This window comes from Coregonus clupeaformis, chromosome 19 (assembly GCF_020615455.1).
Source record: "Coregonus clupeaformis isolate EN_2021a chromosome 19, ASM2061545v1, whole genome shotgun sequence".
NCBI lineage: Eukaryota > Metazoa > Chordata > Actinopteri > Salmoniformes > Salmonidae > Coregonus > Coregonus clupeaformis.
The window spans coordinates 31449036-31474939 of NC_059210.1; the positions used below are offsets into that span (position 1 = coordinate 31449036).

At 46.6% G+C, this 25904-nt stretch overlaps 1 protein-coding gene across 3 annotated transcripts in view; it reads right to left on the reverse strand.

The window, feature by feature from the left end:
• Positions 1-7502: 7502 nt before the first annotated feature.
• The window catches only part of znf609a (zinc finger protein 609a), a 186314-nt gene continuing 167912 nt past the window's right edge, over positions 7503-25904 (reverse strand). For all 3 annotated transcript variants that reach the window (XM_041837814.2, XM_041837815.2, XM_041837816.2), the window contains 6 exons: positions 17477-17564; positions 13347-15768; positions 12653-13142; positions 12149-12487; positions 11818-11896; positions 7503-11416 (listed from right to left, as the gene is read on the reverse strand). In XM_041837814.2, the coding sequence (XP_041693748.2) occupies positions 11823-11896; positions 12149-12487; positions 12653-13142; positions 13347-15768; positions 17477-17564 (3413 nt within the window). In that variant the 3' untranslated portion in view covers positions 7503-11416; positions 11818-11822. The remainder of the gene's footprint in view (positions 11417-11817; positions 11897-12148; positions 12488-12652; positions 13143-13346; positions 15769-17476; positions 17565-25904) is intronic.

The following is a 25904-nucleotide window of genomic DNA, read 5'->3' on the forward strand; positions in this document are numbered from 1 at the left end:
TGTTTAATGTACGGGAATTATAATAATGGTAGGCTAATAAAAACATTAAAACGTAGGCCTAACAGATGCATTTGCCGTTAGTTAGGAGATCACAAAGCAGCATGTCGCTACCTAATAAAATTGACATTATGGGTAGGCTACAGTATTGCTGTGTGATAGGAGGCCGACATCATAGCCTATTAAATATCAAAGGCAATACTAAGGCAGGAGATAGTAACACACAGTGGCGATTTTAGCATGTAAATCTTGATGGGGCAAAAAATATATGTTTTGATGCATGCCAGCAAAGCCACTACACAACACAACACTACAACAATACATGAATTGCACTATAATGGTGACAAACGGTGCCTGTTAGGGTCTACATAAAGCTGTCCCAACAGCAGAGCTGTCAAAAGCCACACTGAAGTCTAACAAAACAGCTCCCACAATCTTTTTATCATCAATTTCTCTCAGCCAATCTTCAGTAATTTGGGTAAGTGCCTGCTTGTTGAATGTCCTTCCATATAAGTGTGCTGAAAGTCTGTTGTCAATTTGTTTACAGTAAAATAGCATTGTATCTGGTCAAACACAATTTCTTCCAAAACTTTACTAAGGGCTGATTGGTCGGCTATTTGAGCCAGTAAAGGGGGCTTTACTATTCTTGGGTAGGGGAAGGACTTTTACTTCCCTCCAGGCCTGAGGGCACACACTGTCTAGTAGGTTTAGATCAAAGTATGGCAAATAGGAGTGCCAATATCGTCCGCTATTATCCTCAGTAATTTTCCATCCAAGTTGTCAGACCCCGGTGGCTTGTCATTGTTGATAGACAACAATAATATTTTCACTTCTTAAACACTCACTTTATGGAATTCTAAATTACAATTCTTGTCTTTCATAATTTGATCTGTTATACTTAGATGTGTAGAGTCAACATTTGTTGCTGGCATGTCATGCCTACGTTTGCTAATCTTGCCATTGAAAAAAATCATTAAAGTAATTGGCAATCAGTGGGTTTTGTGATGAATGCGCCATCTGATTCAATGAATGATGGAGCTGAGTTTGCCTTTTTGCCCAAAATTGTATTTAAGGTGCTCCAAAGCTTTTTACTATCATTATTTATGGCATTTATCTTTGTTTCATAGTAGTTTCTTCTTCTTTTTATTCAGTTACTCACATGATTTCTCAATTTGCAGTACGTTTGCCAATCGGTTGCACCTCCAGACTTATTTGCCATTCCTTTTGCCTCATCCCTCTCAAACGTAACATTTTTCAATTCCTCATCAATCCACAGGGATTTAACCATTTTTACAGTCATTTTCTTAATGGGTGCGTGCTTATTAGTAACTGGACTAAGCAATTTCATAAATGTGTCAAGTGCAGCGTCTGGTTGCTCCTCATTACACACCACAGACCAACAAATATTATTTACACCAATGACATAGGAATCACTACAAAACATATTGTATGACCTCTTATACACTATATTAGGCCCAGCTTTTGGAACTTTGTTTTTCCTAGATATGGCTACTGTATTGTGATCATTACATCCAATGGAATTGGATACTGCTTTAAAGCAAATTTCTGCAGCAATAGTAAAGATGTGATCAATACATGTTGATGATTTCATTCCCGTGCTGTTTGTAACTACTCTGGTAGGTTGACTGATAACCTGAACCAGGTTGCAGGCACTAGTTATAGTTTGAAGCTTTTTCTTGAGTGGGCAGCTTGATGAAAGCCAGTAAATATTTAAATCACCCAGAAAATATACCTCTCTGTTGATATCACATACATTATCAAGCATTTCACACGTTATCCAGATACTGACTGTTAGCACTAGATGGTCTATAGCAGCTTCCCACCAGAATGGGCTTTAGGTGAGGCAGATGAACCTGTAGCCATACTACTTCAACATGAGATCCTGTCTAAGCTTTACAGGAATGTGGTTCTGAATATAAACAGCAACACCTCCACCTTTGGCTTTTCTGTCTTTTCTGTAGATGTTATAACCATGTATTGTTACCACCGTATCATCAAAGGTATTATCTAAGTGAGTTTCAGAGATTGTCAGAATATGAATGTCATCTGTTACTAGCAAATTATTGATTTCATGAACCTTGTTTCTTAAGCTACATATGTTAACGTGGGCTATTTTTAGCACTTTTCTGGGATGCTTGATTGTTTTCATTGCTTTACTGGGAAGCTTAGCAGAAGTAGACATGCTCATGTTTTTTATGTTAGTGCATGGTGAGCTGCACACAGTGGACTTCCTACTATGGCACACTGCCTCGGTGCTAACAGTATAACTCTGCTTCGTAGGCACATGATTACTGCATACAATAGCTGTAGGATCAGCAGAGCCATTCAGGGCATTTAGAGGGACAAATATTAGGTTACTTACATTGTGTCTTCCAACGCCCCTGGGATAATGTACATTTGCTGAAGCATTATGACAACTCAGCGACACAATGGTAGGGGTTAACTGAACTGGGCGTGGGTCATTGATAAGTCATTGTCTCAACCAAGCCTTGTAATGCTGTGAAATTATCCAGGAACCCAAATTATTTGGGTGGATCCCATCCTCCTTATAAAACAAGCTTTGTTTCCAGAAGGTATCAAAATTGTCAATAAATGTTATACCCACAGAGCTGCAATAGTCTCGTAGCCATTTATGGAGGGCTAAAAGTCTACTGAAACGTTCAGTGCCACGATTTAGGGAGGGCACAAGGCCAGATATTATGGGGAGATTGTTGTTGTTGTCAAGCAGAGACCCAATCAGTTCTTTGAAATCCATCTTCAGCTGTTCTGAGCTGCCCTTCATAATGTCATTGAATCCCACATGAACTATGATAGACTCAATTTCCTGATGCAGGTTTAAAATGTTTGGGAGCAGCTTATTGATGTCCTGTATTCGTGCTCCTGGATAACAACGTTTTTGCTCCAGGGACTGAGACATTTCTCATCATTGAACTGCCCAATACAACGGCCGGAGAAGGGGATGGAGAAATCCGCCCATTCCGACCCCTCACACAATTAGTGGAACCTTTCACGGGCCCTCGAGAAGCAGGATAGCATACGCCCGCTGCTCCCGACGATAGGTCCAGACCTCCCACAGAAGGCAGTGCCCCCCGTCAGATCCAGATAGAGGGATAGGAGCCAAACTTGACGACGAATCCGCTGCTGGAATCAGCGTAGTTGGAGTCAGCACATCCGTCGCACACACAGGCAATCCCAGCAATAAAGGCGCAGGTAGATCAGGCACCAGTGCAGCGAAGCTAAAAAAATCCCCATGAAAATCCATCCGTTTAAGCTAGAGATATCGGGGGTTTTCCACCGCATTCAATGATGTCGCACTTCTGCATCTGCGGTGAAAGGTGGAGCGGTGTTTGTCAGACCATGAGACATCCCGAAATCGGCCTTCTCAAGACAACGTATGTAGCGTCCGAACGGTTTGACCTACACACTATTATGACCACTCTATGGAAAGGGGAGACTCTCACGAACACGATGGTGTTCTCCGTTATGCTCTAAATATGTGTAATATATATATATATATATATATATATATATATATATATATATATTTCTTGAGCTTTCTTATATCTCCTAGATATAGGACAAACACTTCAAAACCTTGTTTCTATTGATTTATTTTTTGACTGTTTTTTTTTTTGTTGCCATGTATGAATGTGGTGACGTCAAAATGAGGGGTGTTGTACAAAACAGTCATCAGCGATTGGATCATCTCTAACCAATCAGAGTGCACATTTTCATGCTGAGAATGTTGTGGTAATATTAGGTCAAACTTAAATATAACATTTTCTAAATGTTCTTTAAATGTTCTTTGGTACATTGCGTGAACATCAATGGAATATTATGTTAAACCTAAAAACAGACTTATTTAGAAATCATGGAACATTGTGCAACATTGTTGGAATGTTCTGTGCAACCTATGTGAATATCAAAATAATATTCTTGCAACATCCCAGACAACTCCCATAACTCAATCAGATGTTCTGTCAACATTCTTACAACCTTATAGGAATGTCATGTGCAATCTAACTTAAACATTGTATGAATGTCATCACAACTGAGCATATTTTGTATTTTGGGAACCTATCTCTTGTAATGTACCCACAATGCTCACAAAACCTAACTAAATGTTCTGGGAATCTTTAAGAACTCACAAAGGCTGTTCTGTCAACATTCTTGGAACATCAAAGGAATGTTTTGTGCACCCTGATACAAACATTGTAGAATCATCCTTTTTTTAAAGGTATCTGTGAACAACAGATGCATATCTGTATTCCCAGTCATGTGAAATCTATAGATAAGGGCCTAATGAATTTATTTCAATTGACTGATTTCCTTATTTGAACAGTAACTCAGTAAAATCTTTGAAATTGTTGCATGTTGTGTTTATATTTTTGTTCAGTGTAGCTCCTACACCCTCAACAATTTTCACTCCCTCAGCTTTGGGACACTTGTGCAACTGGAGACCGAGGGCATGATTTTGGATTCAGCCTAGTACCCTTTGCGAGGAAGAGGTGAGAATGACCAGAGGGTGGGCGAGTGGCTCCTTATGATGAGGGGAGGGGCTCACCTCATTCGCCACTCGAGCCGTCTGTCTCCAACAGACCTGTGTGAGTGGTTCTTCGAGCTTATGAGATTCTGGTGAATCCCACGTGAGATATCGAAACTAATAATTGAAAGAACCATGCCTACATTAGTGATGCATCTGTGGAAAGGGATCTATATACTATAAATATCCAAACCAGTCATTTTTATTTTGTTTAAAGCACACATTTCCTTCTCAAGTATGCATGAGGAAAAAACGCTAAAATATTAATTGGCAAGTAAAACACCATTGCACTCACTACAGCCAGAGGCAGTCTCCAGTAGCCTACAGTAGGGCCATTCTCTTGAGACGGTGCGCTCAGGGTAGGTAATTCATTCAGGTACAGGGCTCCCTTCTTCCCATCAAACTTCCAACAGTGTCTCCATAGCAACCGCTGTGCACGAGGCTGGAGTGTTTGTATGGAGCTTTTATCTTGAGCCAGGCTTGGTCACCTGATTTCTCAAAAAGCTGAAAAGAAGCCTAGTACTGGGCTGACAAATCCCCAACTAGACTAAGAAAACAGTGTGACCCATATCCTTCAACTCACTTTTATAGTGTGCAGTGTGTGTGGATAGCATTCGTTTCAAAGCAAACCACTAATGTGCAGTTCGTTGAATGCTGAACAGCGCTCACAACTTGGATGAGAGGAGAATTCTATCGGTATGCCAGAGCCCCTCTGTGGTCAATGTGCCCTACTGCATCACAAAATGTATCACAGTGCCCAACTGATTAACAATGAAGTTAAAAATTGATAAAGCTAGCGGAATTTGGGTAACGCTTTCGATGATGCACACAAGCCTTGAAAGCGCATTTACAATGCCTTATGATACACTTATAGTGCATTATAAAACTTGCATCATAACAACTCATAACTAGTAACCTCATGATAATACATCATCACTATGGTGCATAATGCAGCATAGCCCTACCGGATACATGTATAGGGTAACCAATCCACTGAGTTGGGTAATACAACATTGCATTATAATAATAATATGCCATTTAGCAGACGCTTTTATCCAAAGCGACTTACAGTCATGTGTGCATACATTTTTACGTATGGGTGGTCCCGGGGATCGAACCCACTACCCTGGCGTTACAAGCGCCATGCTCTACCAATTGAGCTACAGAGGACCACGCTGCATTCACCTATAACACTATTTTCAAATAGGATCTATGATGGATTATGCACTTTGGTCTTATAATGCATCCTAGTCATGTATTGTAAGGATGTTATAACTATTTATGAATTATGACAACTTACAACAAGCGTTATAATGCACTATAAGTTTATAAGTGTGCCTGTAGTTAGTAAGTGTTAGCGGAATTTGTTTGCATGGTGAACCATATTTGTCAAGTCAATGGAAAAATATATTCTTAAACACAAGCAAGTACCAGAATGTTGGCAAATAACCTTATAATCTGATAGGTTAGTGCACTTGCATCATATGCAATAACTTAAGTGTTTCCCAATAGCAATACCTATGGTGATCCATGCCCTTTATTTACCTGTGGAAAAAAGACAGATGGGACAGGAGTGATTGTCTCATAAAAAGATTTATTTGTTGCCTAAATGGACAAAGGCAAGTTACAGTATTGTATAAAAAAAAGAAACGTGGCAATGTACACTTTACATAAGAGAGAAACCCTAGGGGAAAGGACAGCGGGGGAGGGAGAGAAGAGGTGGGGGATGAACCAAAACAAAACATAGCAATAAAAAAAAGCTGTAAACATCTTTCTTTCAAGTACCGATGACTGATACTGAGCCACTGCTCTGGGGGGCGGGGCGGGGCGGGGCTGAGTGTGATAGGGCAGGGGGGTTTAGGGAGCGGGGTTATGAATAGAGAACTGGAAGAGGAAATCCCACACAAGAACATTCCCTCCTCCCCCTGTGGGAGGAACACAAGAATTGACTACCCAAGCACCATCTGAGACAACGCCTCAACAATGGCCGCCGTGGGATCAACAAGTAATTTCTCTGGCTGGCGGGTGTCAGCGTACTAAAAAAATTAGCCCCAAACTAGATTCTCGAAAAATGAAAAAGAGCTTTTTTTCCTCATCATTTTTTAACAACCTGCCACCACCACAGGGTATCTGGTTTAACAATGAGACGTATAACAGCAGAGAATGACATTATTACTATATGACCTCCCTCACCTTCCATCTCACTCTGTACAGATTGCATTAAAAACAAAACACTAGCTCCTGCCCCATTGTATAATGGACACATCTAAAAAATCTTCGACTCTGAAGAAAAAAAAATCTGTGCCAGTATCCAATCATGGCTGAGCATCAACAGTCATGTGGTGAGAGTAGGGCCTATCAATCAGTGGTCCAACTCGAGGTGTCAAAAGAAAAATGCACGCCCCTCCCCAACGTAAAACATATTTTCACGACACTTCTCTTGTACTGTTAAAAAAATGGCACACCCTCCCCTCATTGAATTACCCCCCCAAAAAAAAAGAGTACAACCACAAATATCAATAACTATAGCGACCCAGTCTTTATAAACAGGGATATCGACTTTACCACTTTAGCATCCTTTTGTGGCACAGTCGATGCCACGCAGGGCTACGGGCCAGAAGGCTCAGGGTTCGCCGACCACCACAGACGAGATTCTCCCTGCCTGTCTCATTACACTACAATCAGAGCTGGCAGACAATGATCAGCTAGGGGGAAATCAGATTTTCAACATTTTGATGCTATATTTATAGAAAATATATGCAAACTAATTTTCCACCAACAGGTTTCTGTGCCAATGCACCACACAACCAATAAGCAAAACATAGCTGCATACGGATTACCAATTTCGGGCGCTTCAACATCATGGTTTGCATTTTCAACACCACAATTAAATAGACTATGTCAATCTGGACAAACAGATTATACATCCCTCCCTACCTTGTAGGCTTAACCAGTACCGAAGGCTTGGCTTGACAATCTCCGAAAGTTATTAAACATTTTGGTGTTTTGTAACAGATGGCTCTTTCTATTCCTGAAATGGCCAGGGCAGTTTGGATGCTGGAATTATATTAGAGTGGACGAACGTGCGAAGGTAGCCTACAGGAGACTTTTGAAGTAGCCTAATCAGATTAAAACATTGTGACCGGTTGTGTTTATGCCACACATAAAAGGTTATACATTTAAAAAGTCAAATATTTAGGCTATGTTGAAGCGTTATGGTTCTAGTTGCGCGAGGAATAGCGGTTCGGAGAGGAGGCAGAACACAGGTTCATATTTTCTGAATCACTGGGCCTGCTGGGAGCATAGGCCTATGTGGCAACATTATTATAGGACGACTTGGAAGAATGATGATCTGCAAAAACCAGCGCATTCAGTATCAGAAGTTAAAAATACAGCCAGACTGGCCTGCTACTGTGCCTTTCTAGACCCACAACTGATCCAAATGGAATGAAACATTCATATGACAGGGCTTTTGCGCTGTTATTCAAATTACATGTTCACTACAGTTTACAGCCTAGAGAAGAATTTTGTAGTCACTTGAAAACAATAATGCAATTATTCAATGCATTGTGGTGTTGTAGGCTAGTCTAGGTAGGATCATTGTATTGTCCCTAAACAAGATCAATAGGGGAGCTTTTTAAGCTGCGCGTCTCATCTCTTCACTGTTCTTTCATGCGCAATGACACACCTGGCCTTTCCGCTGCCTATCAGCTATTCCTCTATGTTCTTGTGGATTTTTATAGAAAATTGGTGCAGATTTGAATGCTTTAATGTGTGGTATGATTGCTAGTTAACCGATTGCAGATCTGGACAAACAATCCACCTGCCACTATTGTCACTATGAAAGTTGGACAGAGGGCAGGATAGACAGTTGGGACTGGTAGATTATATTGACCTGTGGTACAGTAAGCGCGTGGAATAGCGTAGTGCATAAGGGAAGTACCAAAACACCTTGATGGGGAGGAGCATGCAAGCACATGAGGACATTTGGCTAGGATGGAAGAAATCATATAGTAAAACCTGCTAAATGGTGAATGTAAACCAGGGAGAAACGCACTACCCTCCCCTGTGCCCAATAAAAAAAACACAACCCTCCCCTATTTCGGACCCCCCCCCAGTAAATTTCGAACCGGCCCTAAATCACATACACAAGACAAAAACCACAAACCTAATTTATTAGTTCAGATTTTCCTTGCTGCGCTCCCGAGCATGCCGGATCCATGAAGGGTAATAAAAGCATCAGAGCGAATCAGATTGACTGTTTTCAGCGGGCGGGCGCTGTGTAGCGGTGTTGGGATGACGGGCACCATTAACGGGAGAGGAGTGGACGCGGTGGGAGAATTTGCTGTGTTCTACCTCTCTATCAACCCTCTCGACAGCTGCTCTGCTCTCAGCCTCTCTCGCTCCCCTCCTCTACTTTGTCTATCATGGCCGAAAGTAATAACGTACCAACTCCCAGCCAACAAACTGCATTCGTGAGCAGCTTCTCATGGAACCCAAAACAACAACAAAGGAGTGACGGTTACAATGACATGTTGAAATGTGACATTGTTTTCCTTGAGGCGGCTGCGAAGAAGGGACTAAAATGGCGTCATGGGCTTCAAGGGGGGGACAACAAGCTTCTGAAGGGGTGGAGTCCAGGGAGGGGGAAAAAAATCACAACAATTCAATTCTAAAGCTGTTACACCAGCTACAGTTGGTCATATTATATCAAGAACGGTAGAAAGAAAAGAGAAGGCTAACAGACGAATAAAGAGGAGGACATTTTTCCGATAGCATCAAACAACCTTTTTTAAAATAATTCCGCTGTACAATATATACAGAAAACCACAATAGTGAGTGCGTGTGGGGGGGAAAAAGAGAGAGAAGGGCGGGAGGGAGGAGATAGGAAGTGTCCCAAAGCAAACGTGCACACGGCTCCGCTGGGAGGGACTATGTGTTTGCTCTATCGCGTTACAGTTCCATCTTACACCGTGCAGGCACTCGCGATAGAGATAGTCAGAGATAGGTGGAAAGGAGAGAGAGATACGATGGGAGGGGATGTGGGCCTGCAGGAGAGATTCCATTTTGCAATTGCTTTCATTCACCAAATATAGTACAGGGGCATGTGCCAACTCCCAGTAACACAGCACTCCGTGACTATAAGTCCTCTAATAAATATACAGTGAGCTGCCTGTCTCTCCAGCACTACACGCTAGATCAGAGGGAGAGCGAGTGCAGCACCAGCCATATCTACTGAGCATCCATTGACAGCTCTGTGTTCTTACATGTCCATTGATGAGGGAGGACTGCAGCTATCCCATGATGCAGTTTGGTGAGAGACTAGCAGCAGCAGCCAGATTGTGGCTTGCAGACAGTTGCCAACCGTTCACATACAAAGTCCTGTGGGTCCCAGACAGTTTCCATGTCCACAAACTGACACTTGGGGCCCACAACAGCCAAAACAAATGCCATATGTACTGTAAGAGCTAGGCTGCCTGTCTGTATGGACCCCCTCTCCTCTTCCAGCCTCTACAGTGCCCATTGAGGATGGATGGCTTCTCCCTCTCTTCCCTTCCTGGGTCACAGAGCTTGGAGAGCTTCTGAATGGTGCATCTGTACTTCTCTCCTCTCCATTCCTCTTCTCTCTCTGAGCCAAAGTACCTCCAGGCACAGATATGTCCTCTCCCAGCTGAGCAGCTGGGAGCTGTAGCCGTAGCAGATGCATTGGTGCTGCTTTGTAAACTGGATGACCCTTTGGAAAAGGAACCCGCGACACAGCTGCCGCTGCCGGCACTGAGAGAGGCCAGTAGTGTTCCCCACTGGGTCAGAGTGAGATGGAAACAAGGTCGTCAAGTCAAGATGTGAAGAAAAAAATAACAAATATAAACTGCTCAAATAATCTAAAAAAACATGAAGTGTGGAGACTTGTGCGGTGGAACGAACAACGCACAAAAGCCTCGTACAAAAAAAGCAACAAAAAAACAAACACGGATATGGTTTACTCTCTGAACGAACTCAAGTAGGCGGATGATAACTTTTCACAAAACAGATTCAACAGAACGTGAATTTGAAAGTTCCTCCCCCTGAAACTGAACAGACAGAGAGGAGGGCTGTTTCTGTCAGTATGTGGAGATGAGCAGCTTCGGCTTGCATAGAAAGCCCAGAGTGGTGGAGAGGGGCAGGGACAACATACACCAGTCGGTCCCCTCTCAGTCACCCCTCCTCTGGCCCAAACAACCATCCCCCCAAAAAACACAACTGAAAAATATGGGTCCATTGCAATGAATGTCTCAATATGTCCTCAGGGTCAGTGGGTAGGTTGGTGGATGGACGAAACAACACACTTCCTCAAGTCAAGCTGCACCTCTATTACGCTAAGGCCCAGGATCTGCGAACAATCCATTAAGTCCATATTTCCATGTAGTGATTTCAAACTTAATCCAGTTTGTTTCTGATCGACCCCATCTCCCCTTTGCACTCTCCAGTTCCAAAATGGCCGTCTGTGTGATGGGGCTCACCCCATCAGAACGTGCCAGTCTCATCAGGCCTTTTTTTCAGGCCTTTTAGTCCATCCTGTGAATGTCTCAGCAGTGCAAAAGTGTCGATGGACTGGCTGGCTGGTTGGCTGTGCGGTACCAGAGGAGGTGGGCTCAGTGAGCCCTCAACCCAGCCACAGGAAGCCTTGCCGTGGGGTGGCCATCACAGAAGCTGAGGGAGGAGGAACCAGATCAGCCGGAACAACCAGGCAAAAACAACAAAAAATACAACAAACACCATTGAACTGATGTCTAAAAACGAGCGCCGCAGCACGCTTCCTCATGTGATCCAGTCACATGGCTCCAGGCAAAGTTGAGGTCAGCCAATCAGGTCTCCCTGTGGGGAAAAATGAGACAGGGAGAGTTATACAACAGCAACGGCAAGAATTTAAAATCCACATTCAACAAGATGATTGGCCTGTATTTAGCATTGCTTAATCAAGCCTATATTGTAGTAACGCCCTACAGAGAATCACACATTCTGTTTTGTCTAATGATGCTTGGAATAAAATGTAGTTGATGTTTGTTCATATTTTGTCCAGCAGAGGGCACCATAGAATGCAGTGTATGTTTGTCATCAAACAACAGGAAATCCCTCTAGTCAGCAGCAGTTTTTGACTAAGGAACTAGCTACAGAAAAATGACCATGTTTAAACACCAGGAAGATGTGTGTGTGTGTGTGTGTATGCAGCATTTGTTGTCCTCAGGAGCTGTGAAGGGGGTCTGGTTCTTGCTTACCATTCTCACCTCCGTGCAGGTGGGTACATGGAGGGGGCGGAGGCTTGCTGACTGGCAACAATGGCTGATGAGGAGAGACCTATGAAGAAAGAGCCACTTGTTACATACCCTCCATATACTAATAATGACTCATGGATTGCATGTTATTATTGTACTTTTTCTATAGTACCTTATGTAGCAGAAAAGGGCCTTACAAAGTTATATAATTTTACAGTTAGGCGATTACCATAGAATAGCGCTCTATTTGACCAGTTAGCTAATAGAACACTAAATGCAGAGATGTGTCCGTGTGCTTGAGCCCGTTTTTTGTGGGCGTCCATCTGTCACTCACCTGTGGCATAGGACAGGTCGTACTGCCCCGAGAGAAGCGGGTAGCCCAGGTGGTGATGGGAAGGCAGGATGCGCTGCGAGGGCGAGGAGCGTGGCCGGTCCATATCTCGGTCTCGTTCGGAAGCAGCGCGCTCCCGTTCCCGTTCACGCAAGGGGGTCTTGTCGCCGACTGTCGGCGACTTGCTCTTGTACTGGCTGGCGTGCTGGTGAAGGATGTCCAGGGCCTTTGCCTCCGAGGCGGACTTGCCGCTGACCGTGGGGCTGGCGCGCGCCGCCTTCTCGCCGCCCTCTTCGCCTGGCCCCATTTTACTGCCGTACGGGGAGAAGGAGAAGTAGGAACCTGGAGGTGACAGAGGTGGTTAGACACCATGACATTTAAATCAACAACGCGTTTCCAAAATGGCAGGAGTTAATACACCAAGTCATTTTTGTACATCATCATAATACAGATTTAAACACAATCCCAATGGAAGAGGAGTATGTATCCCACAGCATTAACTCTTACCAGGGTAGTTCTGCATCATGACTGAGGGCATCCCGCGGTAGCCCGGGTGGCTGGGGTCGTAGCCCTGGCCGTAGGCATAGGCTCCGTGCATGTAGGGCATGTAGCCCTGGTGCTGGGCAAGGGGGGAGGAGAACTGCATGTGGGCAGCAGTGGCCCTCGGGTCCTTCCCCATCCCCCTGTGCTCCTCAGAGGCCGTCAACGACGACCGAGGCTCAGCCCCCTCTTTGCTCTCCTCCTTGGGGGTGGCATCTTTGGGCCGAGCCCTCTCATCCCTGCCCTCCTTGCCCTTTCGGTCTCTGTCTATCTCTCTGTCTCGGTCCCGTTCCCTGTCTCTGTTGTCTCGGTCCCTGTCCCTCTCTCGGTCTGCTCGATCTCTGTCTCTTTCCCTTTCCCTGTCGCGTTCCTCTTTCCACCGCTCCTCGTCCTGTGGTTTCTGGGCCTCAGGGTACTTGCTGGGGTAAACGTAAGGCCACAGCCGCGAGTCAGGCTCCTGAAAACAACACAACATATCTCATGACAAACAATATCTCAACAGTTGAGTCTTACAATTTTTTTTTACATTCACTTAAACATTTCTCAAAATATAAAAATACTCAGTTTTATACTGCTCATTTTGAATGGGTGGCTCGTTACGTAAAATGTTTCTAACATCCAATCAAAATCAACAGATTCAAACACAGCTGGGTCATGTTACCTGTCTGTACCACATGCCCTGCTCCATGGCCGAGGGCCTGCCCGACTCCATGCCCGCCTTGAGCTCCTCCCCCTTCCCATGGTGCCCTCCCTCGCTCAGCTTCATCTTCAGCCCCTCGGCCTGCTGGGCCGGCGCCTTGGCATCCTCACCCTTGGGGATGATGACCGATGACTTGGCCTGCTCCAAGGAGGACGAGGGCTCTTTGGGCAGCTTGCCCTGGGGCAGCCCTCCTTTGCCCAGATCTGTGAGACTGGGGGCCTTGGAGAGGGTGGGGGGCACCGAAGCCTTCTGCTTCCATTCCTCACTCCGCTCCTTCCCTGAGGAGCCCTCTCGATCTCTGTCCTTTCCAGCAGTGTCTGATTTCTTCTCGGCGGCACGGTGTTGCTCGGCTGCTGCCTGCCGCTGCCTCTCCTCGTACTGCTGCCGGTAGGCTGGGTTGGTGTTCATCAGGTGGTTGTGGTAGGCCTGGTCCGGGTGGTACGTGTATGGGGGAACGTAGGCATACTGGTTATAGTAGAGAGGCTGCATGTACATGTTGGAGCGCTGCTGGATGACCGAGGCCTGTTGCTGCTGCTGTTGCCCCGATCCAGAGGCACCCATCTCTGGCTTACGGTCCTCCTGCTGCTCCTGCTTGACCTTAAGGTCCTCGTCGCCTGGCTCCTCCTGCTCCTCTTTCTTTACCTTGACCTGGGCCCCCTCCTGCAGTGCGGACCCCGTGACCGACACCCCCGGGCTGGGATTGGGGTTGGCATAGTTCGGAGAGTAGTAGGTCTCGTAGCCGGGGTAGTAGGGGGACTCCTTGCTGGGCGTTTGGGCGGGGAACAGGGCCTTCTTGGCCCCCTCTCGGATGGCATGCTCCTCGGACTTGATGCCCTTGACGCCCTCCACCCGACCTTCGCCGTCCTCACCTGCGTCCGAGATGTCCGAGTAGGCCGGGCTGTTGGTCTTCACCGAGGAGTTGTCGGCTCCGTTCTGCGTGACCACGTGGAGCGGGGTGAGGGGTTGGGCCATGACTCCAGCCTCTATCCGGCTGGCCACGCCGATGGATGGACTGGGGGCGTTGTCGGTGAAGCTGTAGATCTTGTCCGCCTCTGCTTTGATGCTGGCCAGCCGGCTCTGGTGGGGGTCCGATGAGCCGTTCAGGAGTCCATCGCCTTTGCTCCCCGGGTCCGAGGATTCAGAGTATGGGCTCTTGCCTTCCTCCGGCTTCCCCCCTTTCCCCAGCCCTTTGGGGCTGTCTCCCTCCTTTCCCGCCTCCTTCTTCTTCTTGTCTTTCTTCTTCTTGTCCTTCGAGCCACTCAGAGCTGGGTTCACAGACGAGGGGTCTCCCAGGGCCGAGGGCTTGGGCTGGATGGCTTTCAGCTGGGGGCTCTTGGGAATGGACTGAACCACTGAGCCCAAGGCGGGGGTGGAGCCGGGGCTGGCTGCAGGGAAGCCGCCGGCCGTCTGTAGGGAGTACAGCTGCTGAGGTGGTATGGCCGTGGCGATGGGCCGTGCTGACTTCATGCCCTTCTGGGCCAGCTTGTCCGCCTTGGAGCCGCTACCCGACTTCTTGGCCCTGTCTTTCTTGTCGTCCATGCCGTCATTGCTAGCCTCATCTGTTAGGCAGGGCCCATCTTCGCAGCCATCCATGGCCATGCCACCTGCCTCCGGGTCGGCCTCGCAGGGCTTCTTTTTACTCTGCTTGGAGCCAAACTTCCCAGAGGAGGGCGACGGAGTCTGGGCCTCGAAGCCCCTGCCCTTGGGTGTGACCGAACGGGCCGGGGACAAGCATCCCTTCTGAGAGATGGAGGCCCCGTTGCAGCTGCCCGGATCGGGGTGAAGAGTGGAGTCCTCTCCGTACTCGCTGTCCCCGTCCATGTCCAACTTGATGTCGTCGTCGTTGTGGGCGCGGGCCTGGTGGTACTTGAGGCCGTTGATGTGCTTGTATTTCTTGTTGCAGTTGGGGTGCGGGCAGTCGATGAGCACCGGCGAAGGGCAGTTGCGGTCGAGTTGTGGTGGGGGAAGGGGCTCCGCATTAATGGTGGGGATGCCCTGGAAGCCGGCGTGGGACAGGTGGGGCACTCCTCTGGGGCCACTGTTGGAGTTGGTGCGCATGCGCTTGCTGCCCTTGGTGTCCTCCGAGCTGGAGTTTGGCTCCATGTCCGAGGCAGGCTTGTTCTTGCGCTTGTTGGCTGACGATGAGCTGGCCTTGACATCCTCTGTGTTGCTGTTGGGTGGTGTGCGGCGCTCCGACGACGTCTGGCTGCCCCGCCGGCCCTTGCTGCTGTTGTTGGCGGCGCGAGTCTTGCTGGTGCCGCTGCCCTTGTTGTCTGATGAGTTACTGTTCTCGTTGACAGGAGTGTTGCCGTTTGGCCTCATCCTTTTCCCCCGGCCCCGGCCGTTCCTCATCTCCAAGTCGCTGGTGGGGGACTCACAGAACCTAAGAGAACCAAAACCAGAGAATTAGATCTATCAACCTATCGGCCATTACATCCCCCCAATCGTTCTTCTTGCAAAGCATGTAAACGTTTTAATCAAACTATTATATGAATCTGACTATTCACAATAATCGTATTATTGTATGCATACTGGCAGCGTCTCTATTAGTCAGTCACCGGGATCGGCTCGTAACACCAGACACGATAAAGGCTCAACATTTCTGACACTCCCAGAACTTTTTTTTACAGGCCCTGGACGTGGATTCTGATCCTCTCGTTATCCCCCCAATCTCGACAGCCCGATGTGTTCTGACAGATTGCCAAGCGCCACGGGGCTCGGACAGATAAGGCCAGGGTGACGTAGCAGCTGATCAGATAGGAAGAGATAACATCCCCCCTTTTACACACCAGCCAACAGGGAACAGAGCGAGAGAGACAGAGAGAGAAGAGTCACAGAGCTCTATCAAATGACATGTTGCACGTCAGGAAAGGCGGCTGCAGGGTAGATCAGATCTGTGACGATAGCATGTGAGACTGGGTTTTTCTACATGAACCACTGACAAATTGCAACTTGGATTAATGGTTGAATACATAGTTAAATTACATGAGAAGATTACTGTGTACCACACAAAGCTATGGAGATGAAGGACGATTACTTACAGTACTATAGCAATTGTTAATCTTACTTACCAACACATGGTGAAGCAATTACCTATCGACTCTTTATATTCTTATATTCATTGTAGGGTTGGGGAATATTACGACAGCATCGTCGATCTTGACGACATCGTGATGTGACAGATGATGGTTCAGCCTTTTTGAACTTGACTAGAAATCCCGTTTAAAAATGTTTGATTCAAAATAAAATGTTTATGCCCACATCAGGTGGTCATTTTGAGCAGTAAAGAATGGAGTCTCGCAGCGCACAGCCGGGTAGCACTCAAATGACATTCAGAGTAATTTGCCTATTTCTATTTGCTATAGCCTATTTTAATAAATATGGTATATACAGAACGCAAGGGGGGAATGTAGGCCAGACAGAGTGGAGAATTCTGACAGTAGTGCAAAATGTTCTTGCTTTGTGAGAAGAACAATTTCCCTAATAATCTTGTTGACATGACACATCTGAAATCAGGCTACCTGATTGGATTCTGATAAATGCACAAAATTGTCTATCAAAATAAACATTCCACCATGTTATCTTTGGGAAGCTTATTTGATTCTGAGACATAAAAAGTTTGTATGTGAAAACTATTTATAAGATGCATACTTTCAGTTTTTTCCGAACTCACTTCACTCGCACATAAGCATAGAGGGAGGCTTGCGCTGCTGGTGCTGGCATACAGTCATTACACGTGTTAATTAGAAGTCTGTGAAAGGCTGAAAGGCTCAGCCAGCTCTGTGGTGCCTCTTGACAGGATCGATGGCAGAGGAGAAAAATCAATCCAACCCCTGATGTTGCATTTCAAAACCCCTGTGTCAGTGGGGGGAAAGCTTCTGAGATGTTACCCAATGGTATTTCATTCATAATGGCTAGCTCCGAGCACAGGAAAAGCTATGGGGGAAATCTGCCCTCGAGGCCCTTCATACCAGTATCTGTCTGTTTTCAAGTGTCTGACAGACTGTATGTTCTGTTTGAACGTGTGTGTGTGCATGCGTGGGTTTGTATGTTTTGAGTGAGTGTGTGTATTTGAGTTACTGTATGCTTACCTTGGCGGGGCCCAGTCGTGCCTGGTGCAGTCCAGGAGGGTTCCCACATAGGTTTTGTTTCTCCAGGTCACGTTTACCACCAGCATACCTGGGAGGAGGAGGAGAGGGGGCACGATGAGGAATGAAGATCATAGAGGAACTGTCATCTCATGTCTTCCTTCATCAGCCAAAAGTCTAAACCATCATGCAACACACACACACACAATAAACAGATCATATAATCGCACCGCTAACTATTAGCATAAATACTCAAATCTGTCACACTAATCATTGGTTTCATATTAATTCCTCAAGAGAAAAGACAGCACTAAGCAACATTCAGGTAAATCTGAAATGAATGTCATCTCAGAGTATTGAATAAAATATCGGGACTGTTTAGTATTCAGCATGCTGCATGCTGGTTCCCCTGTTGGAACTGCTAAAACACACACACACCCCTCACCCCTCCATTAGAACAGAGCAGTTCCTGATTACAGCCTAAGAGCAGCACAGTACACTGACAGACGGCCATTTGTATGCAGCTGAGCGAAGGAGGAGGAAAAAACAGGGGCACGGTGTCCTCCATCTGACATTGCTGCCTGCAGACTGCAGAGGCTCCACAGAAAAAAAAGGTTGTATTTTCGTGTCGGGGAAGGAAACAGCTGAGGCATATAAAAGAGTTCCCTGGTTGTGAGAGCCCAGGTCTGTCGCCATCAATTTGTCTCTCGAATGGTTTGTGCATTGGATGGCAGACACTTTGATACTAGAAGAGTGAGGGGGAGTGGAGGATTGAGGCTCGACTCGTCTGCGTGCTTGGCTGCTGAGAGAAACTGCCATGCGCTCTTGGACCACTAGGCGGCAGTTGGTATCACAGGATGAGCTTCCATAGAATCACTACCACACACACTCCATTTCATTGAGACATTCCCCCGGGGGCTTGCCTTTCATAATTGACCTGAACTCCATCAGCTGAGCGTTTTGCCTTAGCAGCTTCTCTCATAAATCTCAGTCACAATGATTGTGTTTACACAGCACACTCAAGATAATGTTGCCTAACTCAAGTGTACAATATTGGTTTGGTTTCAAAAAAGGGAATAAGCACCATTAACTCAAAAGCCTATAGCTGTGCTTTACAACCGTTCCAATAGATTCTAACTATTATTGCCGTGCATGGTTTTCGTCAGAGCAGTGAAACGGCAATAGAAAAAAGTTCACGACATTACAATGAGAAAAACATTTATTTTCAACGAGACTAGCCGTTCAAACAAACAATGATAAATGTGCGCGAATTTACATCCAGGCAGACGTTACACAGAACCGCCTTGGTAGCAATTATCCCATCTGCGATCAGTTAGCATGACATCAGCGCGTTGCTGGAAAGGTAACCATTACCACTGAAATTGAACCTGGGGCCCATTGCCTGGGCAAGGTGCAAGACAAACAAAACCCTCTGCCAATTCCATGTCATTTGCTCTGGCGCGCAAATGTTATTTCAAATGGCACGCAACGCTGAGGTTCAACACCGGAGCCTCGTAAAGAAAGTCTGAGCCAAGGCATAAAAAATCAGATTCGGTCCATTTCTGAGCTTATTAAACACCATTCATGTAGTCCCTGAAATCACATAAGTGCTTTAAGCAGGCGAGGGAAGTCCCTGAATTCACATATATAATTGTAAAAACACAGGTGTGGGTTGAAGTGTGTGAGCTGTGTGTGTGTATATGAATAAGTGTAACCTAGCCTATGTTCTCGTAGCCACATCGTGAGGAAAAAACAAGTGGTAAAAAAGCCCACACAGTGCTGCTTTTCAGGCCTGAAAGCCTGCAGCTCGCGTCAAGCCTCTCCCCTGATAGTGACCTCTGTGTGCCAGATAGGTCGTTGGTGGTAACCCGAGTCTGCCAGCATTAGAGCTACATGTCTGACAGCGTCTTGAAGGCTAATTCCGTTTTTATAAGCTCAGAGAGCTCTCGGCCCCTGTCTCCCTCGCCCTTTTCACTTGGAATGCAGTAGTTGTTGCTGGAAATACCTGCAAAGCCTTTGTTCTCACCCTGGTCTTTCACTTAGTGAAGATAGAAACTCATGAGAGCGTGAAACCGATAAGACTTACACAAAGCAAAGATGTAAACAAAGTGATCTCCGTACTTCCGCATGTTGAGCTTCAAGGGCCTTTGAGGTTTAGACTTAGACAGATTATGAGTTTATTCCTCACTGAAGAGATAATAAGGGCAGGGTGGCGGTGGGGGAAGGGCTGGCTCCATTTAGTATAATTTAGTATAATATAATATATGCCATTTAGCAGACGCTTTTATCCAAAGCGACTTACAGTCATGTGTGCATACATTTGACGTATGGGTGGCCCCAGGAATCGAACCCACTAGCCTGGCGTTACAAGCACCATGCGCTACAAAGGACCAGATGACCCACCACACAAGCACTGGGGAGTTTTTCGACTAGAAAACAAAAAACTCTCTCACTCACTTCCACACTACACATAACCCCCAGGCACTGAACCTTCCCAGAACAGAACAGAGTCTGAACACGGAGGGAGACTATGCAACATGAAGTCTTCTCAGGCTAACAATACAATGTGTGTCAGTCTCTCTCTTTCTTTCTGTGTGCAGCTGTGTTTCCCCTCCCAGCGAGCCTGCCTGGGGTTTGTAGGGCTTGTATAAGTGAGACAGTCCTGTTGGAGAGTTGCTCATTGTGGAGAGAGAAAGCCTGGCTGTTTTTCATACTTGCGGTGTGGGACTTTCAGCGGCTGTTTTGCATACCTCTCTGCAGACTGCGTTTGCCAAGAGCAGCAAACTGGCGTGGCAGACAAGCCCAAACTCAGACAAAAAGCTCAGCTCGCCGGGGTTTTACTCATCCAGAGAGCGTAAAGAGCAGATCTCCAGATAGGGTTCGGAGGATTTGGGGGCAATTCATTTTCCTTCTCCATGGCTGAGTTGCAAATCTTTCAGGACTTTATAAGGGTGTGTGTGAGTGGATGTGTGAAGGAGTCAAGTAGTCTGAACTAGGCAACCAACCCCCCTCTGAAATCTCTAAATCCCCCTCCTGCTCCATCTTGGTTTATCCCCTTCCCACTGTTTGCTAAAAAGATCTGCGTTAGCCTGGCCCATTTGTATCAATCTGAGGAACCAGAAGGGTCCAGAAAGATAAAGTAGACAAGAGCAAAAGAGAAAGAGACAGAGAGAGAAATGTAGACAGAAAAGAGAGTACAAAAAAAGTGAAATAGCGAGATGCACTGAGTGAGAAAGAAGCTAGGAGAGACATGAACCGGTTGCCCCCATGTTGATTCTCAAGTGCAGCAGCTAGGAAACTTGTCATTTCACATCCCTTTCCCTCCCACTGCCCCCGCAGAGCAACAAAGACCACCTCCACCACCACCTCCAGCCCTGCTCCCCTAACCCCTCTTCACCTCCCCCATCAAAGGCCTCCTTAATGGCAACAAAGAGCTGACAAGCTCCCAGAGGGAGCCTGGGGCCTCTCCTGCCTGGGTCACCAGTTTAATCTTTACCCCGGTGGACGGCCTTTCATTAATGGGCGGGCATGGCCCCCGTAATCCTCCTCCCTTGCACCCTTGAGGCCCCCCTCCCCCACGGTGGGACAAGTCTGCAGGTCCTCCGAGGCCCCCAGGCACTGTGACCCCTGCTACCGGGCACCATTCTCATTTAACTTGTCGTATTATACTTTGTCCATTCACCAACTGCAGGTCAAATAGACCACAGTGGACAAAAGCCATCTATGTAAATGGAGGAAGGGCGAGAAAAGGGTCTGTGTTCGTGTCACCCGCTAGTGCACAGTCCTAGCCAGCCTGAGAGACAGAGAGTTTATGTTCTTAATGGCTGTCTAAAAGGCATTGTATTGACGGGAGCTGCGTGGGATTATTTAATATCTTTGACAGTGCTGACAAGAGTGAGACAGGATTATGAGTGTTTGATTAAGGCCTTAATCTGTGTTTGCTCAAGTGAGGAGGGGAGAAGGAACAGTGCTGATCGACTGCAGGGATAAAGGAATAAAATCCCTTTCCTGTGAAATGGTAACTGATAAACTCCACCATCGTGACTCAGCCTTTCTGTGGCATTGGATTACGCTCTCCCACACACAAAGCTAGCTAGAACATTGTAGCTTTGACTTTGGTGCTTAGCGCTGAAATCTGTGGTGGTGCTGGGCTTTCAAAAGTGATCATGTTATCATCTTGTTCCAATAAGGACAAAGCCTTCCCTTACGAAAAAAGATGGAAGTCAGAGTGCAGTTTAACTGCAGTACAATGCAGTATAACTGCAGTATGCTGCAAACACTGAGTCCAAAATAACACTGTTTTTTTACTACAGTAATTATGCAGTGTAAATGCAGTATCACTGCAGTTCACTGCAGTTATTCTGCAATTACTGCGTCCAAAAATACCACAGTCGACTGCAGTTACTGCACTTTTACTGCAATTTCAAAACGGCAATATTTTTTGTAAGGGTTGAGCACAATATGGTACTTCAATTAAATGTGTCTCTGTAATCATGCCAATATGGATACTTCAGGCCACATTGGTGCTTCTCCTATTTTTGTTCAAATAATTGGACATAGGCTAATAACTGACATTTGAGTAGGTAGACGACGTAAACTTGTTTACCTCACGAACGAATTAGCAAAATATACCGCCTGAGCAAGCGTCAGCAAATGGATGGGGTAAAGTTGCCATACACAACATATCTGTGATGTTGATAAGGTCTTGATCCTGTGGCGTGGCGGCAACGGCGACTGCCTCCTCTGACTATCAGGGTCACATGACCAGGGTGTGGGGGTCTCCCACTGGAGGAGAGAGCTCCTCTTTTGTAATCACCCCACTTGTCATTTAGCACAGCTGAGTGACCCGCTCAATGGGAGGAGGAGAGAGAAAACAGCCTGTCATTTTTTTTCAGTTCCTTTGAGGGCCTGACCCTCTCCTACCCGCTCCCTGTTGTAGTAGGCCTTGATAACCACTCTCATGTGTTTGGCCATTGACCACACACACTGCATACCTTTAATAGGGGTCCCTCTCAAATGTAAACATCCGGCCAGTGTCAATTTCCATTCAAAAACTGTCTAGTGCAGCGGAGCTGGGTTGGGCTGGACTAGGCTGAATGAACACTAAGGCTGGCTAGTTGCCTCGCTGCAGGGTTGGTCCGAACCCAAGAACGAGTGAGAAAGACCATGGATGGAATGGAGGGAGGTCTAACTGGACAGATGGGGAAGACTGATTGAAAAAGAAAGAGGCCAAAACCACAGCTCTGGGAGAGGCAGAGTGAAAGACTGAGGGGTTTAGTGGATGAGTAGCGAGCATGCTCCGAGCGGGCTTCACTGAGACACAAACCACAGAGTGAATAAATGCCAGGGAAAGTGCAGAATCCCCTCAGGACTCGTCGCAGTGTGTGTGTGTGCATGCATGCGTCTGTTCATACCGGCTCGCCTATGTAGACAAACTAGACATTCACAAGTTTCCATCATCATCACATTCTTAGTGGACAGGGACAATAACAAGCAGGGGTACAAGATGTTCTCCTCTGTAGTAACATCTCCATGGGACTTTCTGACAACCCAGGTTGGACCGAGTGACAAGGCTGAATCTAGAGCTCTGAGCTAGAAGGGCTTTCTCAGCTGTGAGGCCCAGCGCCTCCTCTTAGCGGGCTTAGCCAATTGTTTCAAACAGCGTGGCAGTGCTCCAACAATAAACATTTCACTCCCCACAGCTCTCTCCACTGCTCAACTCTCCGTTCCCTCCTCTTGCACATTTTTCCATCATTATTTTTCCAAACACCACAAAATTCTTCAGCAAAAAAAGCTGGCATATGTTCATTGTTGACCTAATCCCCAAATCATAACACATTAAATAGAAAAATGGCCGGGTGCAGACGCCCGTAGCCGTGGCAATCCCACAGCGGGGGCGTGAGCGTGGGTCTTGGCCGTTGCTCTCAAAACTCTGACAGAGGTCTGCTGCCGGGGTCATCGGTGTGGGCACTGTGGGCACTGCCCACACTACGCTGGCACACTGTCTGCTTGATTTCTCCCTGGCATGTAGCGCCAGCCGGCCCTGCCGTGAGGGGAGTGGTGGTGGCGGTGTGCTTTTCTAGGCGGCACTTCAAGGGCACTAAACTTTTACAAGATTTAGAGCTTACATTTTGGAACCGTCAGCAGCAGCATGTGGGGGGCCTGGAAGGGCTGACAATGATACAACAGCGAGCGTGACCCCGGGGGGGGTAGGGGGGGGTCAGGGTCCAATCTCAGCAGGATTTTCAGTATTTCAGTCCCAGCGTTGCAGCCAAATGCCACTTCTCTCCTTTCCTCTCTTCCTGTCGTTTTTCTCTCTCTTCCCAGCAAGCAGAGATGTGTGAGAGTGTGGCATCCTGGGCTGATTTGACTGACAGCGTGTTTGCTATTGATAAAAAAGTTGAAGACTACTTGAAGTATCCCCCAAAAATATATATTTTTGTCCTTACTGCCATTAGTCCATACGAATGCATTGAACAACAGATAGTCCCCAAAAAAATCGAAAGGAAGTTTATTCTGAAGTTAAACATATTAGTGTGTAGCCCAAACTGTTCGGACACTACAGTCAAAAGTTGGCAGATCGGCCGTACCGACTTCAGACAAGTCCCAAAACGGAGAACATCATCATGTTTGTGAGAGTCTCATCTTTCCAGAGGGGCCATAATAGTTTGTAGGCCAAACCGTTTGGACGCTACAGACGATTGTGAGAAGACTGATTTTCGGGATGTCTCATGATCTGACAAACACCGCGCTAGCTCGGTCACCTTCCACCGCCGATAAGGGAAGTGTGACATAAGCAGATTGATATACATCCAATGCAAAAAATACCGATATCTCTAGCTTAAACTGACTGATTTTTATGGGGATTTTTGTATTACGCAAATTAGATTTCCGCGGGGCACGGACATCGACCTTAGGGGGTTAAACGTGCATGTGCATGCGTGTGTGTGTGTGTCAGGGGGCTGGAGTTGTCAGGGGCACTTCCTTCTCCCCTGCCTGACCCTGTCAGGTCCAGCATGGGGCTGCTCATTGATCTACACGGCAGAAAATAAATACTGCATGGCTAAAAAGGTCAGCATTTGGTAATCAAATATCCCTAGCAAAGGTTGGTCCCTTTTATTAGAGAATGAACAAAACAAGAAGGAATATAATATCTATTGTTTACAGGAAACTCATTCAACAATTCTAGATGAAGTTGCGTGGAAAAAGGAATGGGGGGGGCGAAATATACTTCTCCCATGGGCAAAGAAACTCAAAAGGGGTGATGATATGAATTAACAGTAATTTCGATCCGAATGTGCAAATTGTCCAAACAGATACGCAAGGTTATTATTTTAAATATGTTATTGGACCATAAACAGATATGGCTCATTAACCTTTACGGACCAAATAATGATGATCCACACTTCTTTGACAATATATATAATAAATTATCAACCCTGCAAGCAATTCAAGACTTTATTATGGTGGGAGATTATAATACCGTTTTAAATAGCTCAATGGAGATCACACTACAAACAATCACAATCATGCTCTTAAGGAAATCATGAACGTCATGGATACATTAGAACTAGTAGATATATGGAGGCTTAAATATCCTGATCTACACCAAGTCACTTGGCTCTGTCATATCCTCACATGGTCTCTCCTATCATTGCTACGCAGACGACACACAATTCATTTTCTCCTTTCCCCCTTCTGATAACCAGGTGGCGAATCGCATCTCTGCATGTCTGGCAGACATATCAGTGTGGATGTCGGATCACCACCTCAAGCTGAACCTCGGCAAGACGGAGCTGCTCTTCCTCCCGGGGAAGGACTGCCCGTTCCATGATCTCGCCATCACGGTTGACAACTCCATTGTGTCCTCCTCCCAGAGTGCAAAGAACCTTGGCGTGACCCTGGACAACACCCTGTCGTTCTCCGCTAACGTCAAAGCGGTGACCCGATCCTGCAGGTTCATGCTCTACAACATTCGCAGAGTACGACCCTACCTTACACAGAAAGCGGCACCGGTCCTAATCCAGGCACTTGTCATCTCCCATCTGGATTACTGAAACTCGCTGTTGGCTGGCCTTCCTGCCTGTGCCATTAAACCCCTACAACTTATCCAGAACGCTGCAGCCCGTCTGGTGTTCAACGTTCCCAAGTTCTCTCATGTCACCCCGCTGCTCCGCATCTACTACAAGACCATGGTGCTTGCCTACGGAGCTTTGAGGGGAACAGCACCTCCGTACCTTCAGGCTCTGATCAGACCCTACACCCAAACGAGGGCACTACGTTCACCCACCTCTGGCCTGCTAGCCCCCCTAACTCTATGGAAGCACAGTTCCCGCTCAGCCCAGTCAAAGCTATTCGCTGCTCTGGCACCCCAATGGTGGAACAAGCTCCCCCACGACGCCAGGACAGCGGAGTCACTGACCACGTTCCA